Source organism: Nelumbo lutea, chromosome 3 (assembly GCF_056320005.1).
Source record: "Nelumbo lutea isolate HS-2025 chromosome 3, American lotus-T2T, whole genome shotgun sequence".
In the NCBI taxonomy this organism is placed as follows: domain Eukaryota; kingdom Viridiplantae; phylum Streptophyta; class Magnoliopsida; order Proteales; family Nelumbonaceae; genus Nelumbo; species Nelumbo lutea.
The window spans coordinates 9,894,826-9,902,381 of NC_142686.1; the positions used below are offsets into that span (position 1 = coordinate 9,894,826).

The window sequence follows — 7,556 nt, forward strand, 5'->3', positions numbered from 1 at the left end:
CCAACACCACCATGAATTCATCTACGTGTTCGGAGACTTGGACCATAGAATGTAGAATGTAGATATATTTTACTTCTATGTTAAACGCTATAACCATAAATTATTACCAAGGCAAAAACTGAGCATGCCCAACAACCTTGGTGATCCGAATTCTAAGGTCCTCTTCATCAAAAGATCAAAATCGACTTAGCCCCTCAATTTTCTTAACTAATTTGCAAATCAGGTGCAGATGTGCAGTGATCAAAGAGCCAGGCACTTGGGAAAAATGAGAAGTGGGAAGAGGGTGATTTTTTGAATCATAACTTGTACTACAATGAAAAAAAAAAGAACTTGAGGCCCATTTGATTTATGGGAATAGAGGTCTAGAATCGAAATCTCCAACTGTTTAATTCGGCACAATCGGAAGCCCATCTTCATTCTTAGTGGACGGTCATTCCCTCAAAAATAGATCATTCTGATTCCAATTCCAACTGTAAACCAAGCGGACCCTTGTACTGTAACGATGAGATTACTAGACCCAAGTACATGATAAATTGGTTTGCTGAAATAGGTAGTTTGCTTCTTAAAAGATTATTTTGTTAGCCAGCAAAAAAAAAATAAAAAAGATAGAAAGAAAGAAAAATGTTAGTGGCCTCCAGAATACACATGCAAAACTACAAAATTACGCAATATACTATGCAAAACTTAGTGAACTTTAAAGAGAATAGAAAAGAGAAAATGTGGGAGAATTAGTGTAACATGATATATTCAATATACTCAAATAATTCAAGAGTCCAGTTTCTGGCTCTACATGAAGATAACAAGGTAAATAACGGTGATTATGCATTAAGAACAATAGAAGAGAAGGAACACCTTTGTTCCCCAATAGGAATCATCTTTAACTAACGTTAATAAAAGGTTCATAATTGAAAATATGAACCTCTGCAAGAAAAGAAAAATATGGTACATACTGCATGTCTAGGCTTTCAAAGAAGAGGACCTACAGATAGTAATACACCTTGGGATGCATCGCATGAATGTATCATGTTTTGATGGCTTGTAATATGAGAAAAATGTAGGATCCTGTTCAAGAGATTCAGCATAACTCTGAAGAATTGATACGATCTCATCAAAGTGTGGCCGTTTATCTGGGTTACTTGACCAGCATCGACTTGTAAGATGGTGGAATGCCAGTGGGCAAGTAGGGGGCAAAGGAGGTCTTGCATTCTGTATCAATCCACCAATATGACATGTAAAGAACTCTAACTTTGTCTTCTTTGGCAAAAATTAGGAAAGAGATAGACATCATCATAATATTTCCTTCATCTCTGAAGGAACGATAAAATCTGTAAACATTTCTCTTAAACAAACTTTAGACTCTATCATTGAATGAACTGCATATCTCGGTTCACATCTTTCTCACCACACCCATTTCTCTTAAACAAACTTTTCCTTTCTGTACGAATGTCTTGTGTTAAGGTCTGATTTTTTTTTTCATTTTTTCAGGTGGCAATAAGTTGTTTTTTTAGGCAAAGTATAATGTATTAATATCAGAAGTATGGTTCTCTGTACATTAAGGTTAATTAATATGACAAAATGATGTACATGGTATACAAAATGTACTAAAAGAACCCGTCCTAAAAAATAGTATGATTCCTGGTTTGAGTTGGTCAGATCCTGGTTCAAATTCTAAACTTTCAAAAGTGTTAAAAAATGGGGAAAATGAAAAACAAAAAGGGTACAGGGTAGGGAAGAACAATGGTAATTAAGCAAATAGTATCAGCATGGCTAACCAAAGCAACACCTATATATGGTATTCACATCTCCAGTCAAGTTTAGAAAATTATGAATCATAGATGCATCATGAAGTCAGGACTCAACATACACAGAAATTCCCTTCCAAATTGATTGAAGCGATTCATATCTTGTGATTATATACTTTCAATGGATCTCTGTTGACAGACTGCATATAGATCTTTAAAGTGGCTCTACTCATTTCTGAAATCATATCATGGGCAAAAAATGTATGTCCAAACAGGCAGCGGACAGGCTAAATAAGAAGTTTAGGAATTGGTTCATTATTATCAAAAAGCACGAGACAATTTATTAGTTGATAGAGATAACAAGACTTAAGGTTTCAATATATTTTACATATCATTAAAAAAAGAGGCTTCTGGTTCTTGTCTTAAAGTTTAGAAAAAGGTTCCTATTACATCAAAGGGTATATAAAACATATGCTACTTTAGCATAAAACTGGGTAAAAGTCACCCAAAAAACAAAAAATAAATTTGCATGCATCAAATGTTAATAGAAATACAAGTATATATAGATGTTCTTACTTTAATAAATATTTATATACGACAAAGTTTTGAAGTAATAATCTGTCACATTTACAGAGGGCTGATCTCTAGACATTTTCATTAGTAACACGGAAATTCAATTTTATTAATAGAGAAAATGCAAGATAATGATGATCATATTCTATGTACAACAGTAGCCTACAAGCACCGTGTTTCTTAAGAGAATCCACTTTAAGATTAGCTCCATAGGTTGGTTTAAAAGTATGATTAATAATCTTGCAATAACCAATAAAAAATTGATTTTGCTAGGTTTAGAAGCTGCTAGGAATAGGGAATCTTAGCAAGGAAGTAGAATAAGAAAATTGCCACATTTTATTATATAACCTTTTTATTATTCAAAGCAGTCAGAGTTTTCTCCTTACATAAAATACCTAGGGAAAAAGGTAAAATTAGAAAACATTGAACTCAAGCCTTTGTCACTTCAGGTCCATTATTTATTTAAGGATGGATATCTACATCAACATGTTAACTGGTTTCAAAGTGGTGTTTATATCATTGAAAGGACTTAGCTACACATTGTTAAGGCACTATGTAGCATCACAAATCTAATCTATTCTTGAAACAGGAAAAACACTACCTGGCAGTTTGATAAAGACAGAAATGGCTGAATTGAATGACTTATTGCTTTGGATTTTAGTTGAATAAGTCATTAAGTACTTTGTGAGCTCCTTAATGGCTTAATGGCATGTTGAGTTGATAACTACACCTGTAATTTTTTTTTTTGTGATTATATTATCCACTAAAAGACATTGCAATAAGTCATCCAGTTCAGCCACTTAATCCATTCTCAAATGGCCCTAAGTAAATGAAGGTGCAACAATTGATCATATGTTATATCCAAATTAGTGCAATTGTTACGAGAACATGACCATTTAGTAGCATTTTCTGTATAACAGAAATTAGAAATATGCCAAAAATGGTAATGCGTTTGTACCTTTTGTGAGACAGCAAAAGCAGCCTGTTCAGGAGTCATGTCCTGGAATGGTGTCAGTGCTGTTAAAAGTTCCCAGAGGACTATGCCGAAACTGTATACATCAACTTTCTTTGTGTGTTTCTTTTCCTTTATCATTTCAGGTGCCATCCAGCGGTAAGTACCTGTGAACCCCTTTCCACTGCCGCACTGAGATTCTAAGCATGAAATCCCAAAATCTGCCACCTTCACACACATATCTTCACCAAGCAACAAATTTTCTGATTTGAGATCCCTATGAATTATCCCCTTAGAATGAAGATAATGCATTCCACGTGCAATATCAAGGGCCAACTTCAAAACCAGGTCAATGGGAACAGAATATGGTTCTTGCTGATGGAGGTATTTTCTCAGTGAGCCCCCTGCCAAATACTCAGTGATGATACAGAATACAGGAGGTTTCTTACATGCTCCAACAAACTGCATGCAGAAAGTGGAAATAAATGCATTTTGGTCAAACAAAGCAACAAGTCTGTAGTAGAGCTCATTTGTTAAACAAGACACACTATTATGTTCTAGCTAATACAGAGAAAAAGGAATAAAAAGAAGAACATGTCTTTGATATTTAGAAAGTAAATAATATTCAAAGACTAAGTTGAACAACATGCAGTAAAATTACCAAGCTTACATAACTAGCCTAGAGTTTCTTTTCATCATAGGAGCAAAAATGGCATTCATTGCATGCACAAATTGAGAAAGTTTGGCATAGGAATACTGTACAAAGTGTTATTAGCACAGGCAGATAACAATTCATGCTATTAATTAACTCCATAGTTCTCATATCCACAAATCTCAAGTGTATAAACCTGAGAATAACTATTATATTCTCATCATGTACCATCTCCTGTAAGCACAAGTGTTTTCATGAATTTTGGTTGCAACAAGTGAAGTCTTCTTTCACATGAAACTTGAGGAGTTGACCTAAGGAGTTCACAACCTCCCACACAATGGCTTTATTTGAAGAAACGACCTCTAAGATATAAAAAAATATGTTTGATATATTAAGCATATAGCAAAAATTGCTTGGTCTAATGGTAAAATCTTGAGCTGACAAGCATGAGAATGTGGGTTTGAGTCTGAGAAAGCCACTTTGTTAAAAAAAAAAACTCCAAAATATCTGGGGTCAACATAGGGTAATGGCCTTTTTTTTCATAACCATACCATATATACCTTCAGATAAGCTGCATTAAATATCCACAAAGAAGGGATTTTAAAGCAAACAAAACTGCAAATTGTTGGAATATATATATATATATATATATATATATATATATATATATATATATATATATATATATATATATATTTGATGGATAAGTGTTGGAATAGATTTTGAATCCTTGAAAACTGGACATTATGAAATGTCTGCAGCATGGTTTCTAAATTTTGTTTTTCATCCCAAAACACTGGTCATAACCAAAATTTCCATTTATTAAGTTTGTGACACCTAATGATCCAAATTGCAGCAGAATTATACTTCATTTATGCTCTCTCCTGATATGAGTGAAGTAGTTATCCTATGATCCTGCCTATATTACACTGTATCAGAGGTGCAGGGCTGCAGGGTGGGTCATGGGTGTCAGGAAAAATGAAACTTGGAAGATTTGGGTATAAAAGAATACATCAGATTTTATTGATGTCTTAATGGGGAATGCTCAATCAGATATTTTTTCAAGCATAAGCTGGGATAGCTGGTGTATGGAGATTTGGATATGAAATTGGGAGTTCTCTCTGTATGACAGCAATTAGAAAAGCACTTTTTGAGGATGGCCAGTAAATCCAAAAGCAAAAGTAAATGTAGGAAAATGCTATTTAACAAAATACTAGAGAAGGGAACATGTATAAATACAAAGTGGAATTTGGTTTTTCTTTTCACAATACGATTAAGTGAATAAATTAAGTTATGATGGGTTTGTCTTGCCTTTCCATACTTAGAAAACCTGATAGGAAAAATGAAGATCTTGGATCCAAGAATCTCGAAAATGTAGGGCTTGCATATGAAATTAAGAAATCTTACTATTTTGGAGAAAGTGTATAAACCAATAAAACCATTTCATTTAACGGCACTGGTTAGAACTAGTGAAGCTCGAACTCCCTCTTCTTCAAAAGGAGTAACAGAAGCAGAGTGGTGTGTATTGCATGCAGATGATATGGATCAATGAAAGTGATTAGTGTCAAATGGAAGGAGCTTAAACAAGGAACCAGAAACCCAGTGAAGTACTTAGAATTGAAGAAGTGAGAAGAAAAAATTGGAACGCAATTAAGGTCTGTATCTAGAAACTCGTTCTTGCAAAGAAGTGGGTGCAGTGTTACCTTTGATGGCGTTCCTGCCCTTCTTTACCACCTAAAGATATTACTATCAACTAGACATTAGAGGGTAAAGTCCACACAGAAAATTCATTAAATAGATAAAAGAAATTAAACAACCACTATAGGTCAATGGTAAGTCTAATGTGTTTGAGAACTCCATTTCCTTCCAAGGCCAAACAGGACGTCTTAAGCTCCCTAGCACCACAAATTTTGCTTCTCAATGCACCCCACAATGCAAGAAAAGGGAAACAAAGATAGCCGAGAACACACACAGAGAATTATGCAATTAACAATAAAGGAAATAGAGCGTACAGTGACGATATTAGGATGCCGTAGGCGAAAGAGCAACGCGACCTCTGAGGTAAACTGCTGCTCCAACAGAGTAGCCAAGCTCTCGTCTTCCTCAGGTTGGCTAATGAGCTTTATTGCGACGTCCATCTGTTTGTATATTCCGCGGTAGATCCGGCTGTGTCGTCCCGTCGCGAACTTAATCCCAATAAAGAGCTGAGACAAATCGGCACTCCATTCTTCTTCTCCGTAACCTTTAATCTCTGCTCCAGAAGAAACCAGGTACTTGGACCAAGAGATAGCTCGTTTGTATTCTCCGAGGGAGAGCCTCCTTTCGGATCTACCATTGTTTGATATCTGCTTAAACCAGTGAAAGTTCGTCATTGATCCGAAACAGTACCATCAAATCCCCACTTCGGGAACCTTTTAGAACGAAATGTGGATAGGGGAGGCCGGGAGGGCACTGAACTCTGCTTGTCTCTTAAAATTCGGCTGAACACGGTAGAGTTAAATGGAATCTTTTGAGAGCATAAAATAATAATAATAATAATAATAATAATAAATAAATAAATAAATAAATAAATAAATGGATGAAGAAAGGAACTGAGAGATGGAAATGATTTAAGCTTGAAAACTGAAACCTTTCCTGTTCCAACTACATTATGGATATAAATATAATGGAGTTCCGCTCTTCAATACATAAGAATCTCGTGTATTCAAACTCGTAAACATTCATTCATTCGAAGATCTGGAATGGAATATCAGCATCCAACCCCGAAATCAAATAAAGAATGATCGCTTTCAAAGAAATTGAAAATTAAACTTCAAATTCCCCCACATTATGTAACTATTCGAACAGAGAACATAAACAGTCCTTCGCTGTCACAAACGTCGTCTCAATCTCCTGCAGCAATGTGAGAAAGAGCAACTCATCCTTTCTTTGAAGTTCGAACACCTTAAATCCCCATCTCAAAATCAAGAACTACAGTAAAAATAAAGAAAAATCAACTGCTGTTCACTACTGTTTCTAGACTCAATTATTAGGAAGGGCAAGATTTTTCAAAGCCACGAGCAAAAGCTGTCCAAGTTAAAAGAGATAAAAGAGAGAGTTCGGAAGCTAGATTCATGACATCACAGTAAGGAGTTAGACCTTGTTAGGGTTTGAACGATAATTACATGGAGAGAGAGAGAGAGAGAGAGAGAGAGAGAGAGAGAGAATCGGATACTTGCTGTAGGTGTAGGGGTTTTTTTCTGGTGCAGTGAAGGCAGCTACTGGAGGCTGGAGCTGGCGAGTTCTCACTCCCTCCCTAACGTGGGACGATTCATGTTTGAGGGGACAAACCGGGTTCACTGATGGAGTGATGGAGACTGCTAATGGATTTTCAGATAAATGCCCCTTTTAACCGCTTATAATCTCAGAAACGCCACGGCATATCGTTTGCAAAGTGTCTAAGTGGAAACTTGCCACCGGTCCAGTGCCTCCTTGATTGACAAAAATGCCCCTAAATCTTTTGGTCTCCACTCTCCTTCAAGCCGTTCGTTTTCGTTAGCGATTATCATGGACCGGTCCAGACCGGTTTTTTATAGGAGGCCTGTCCGGGTAACATTATTTTTAAAATTAAAATTTTAATTTAATTTTATGATCAAAA

At 35.7% G+C, this 7,556-nt stretch overlaps 1 protein-coding gene across 2 annotated transcripts; it reads right to left on the minus strand.

Moving 5' to 3' along the window:
- Window positions 1-720: 720 nt before the first annotated feature.
- LOC148862836 (serine/threonine/tyrosine-protein kinase HT1-like) lies at window positions 721-7,235 on the minus strand. Of its 2 annotated transcripts, XM_088980394.1 has the most exons (4): window positions 7,134-7,235; window positions 5,932-6,889; window positions 3,274-3,729; window positions 721-1,206 (listed from the first exon to the last, which is right to left on the minus strand). In XM_088980394.1, the coding sequence occupies exons 2-4, from the start codon at window positions 6,289-6,291 to the stop codon at window positions 958-960; spliced, it is 1,065 nt and encodes a 354-aa protein (XP_088836520.1). In that variant the 5' UTR covers window positions 6,292-6,889; window positions 7,134-7,235; the 3' UTR covers window positions 721-957. The 2 variants fall into 2 exon arrangements, with proteins under 2 accessions (XP_088836520.1, XP_088836519.1); XM_088980393.1 differs by having other exon boundaries at window positions 5,932-7,233.
- Between the last annotated feature and the right edge of the window lie 321 nt (window positions 7,236-7,556).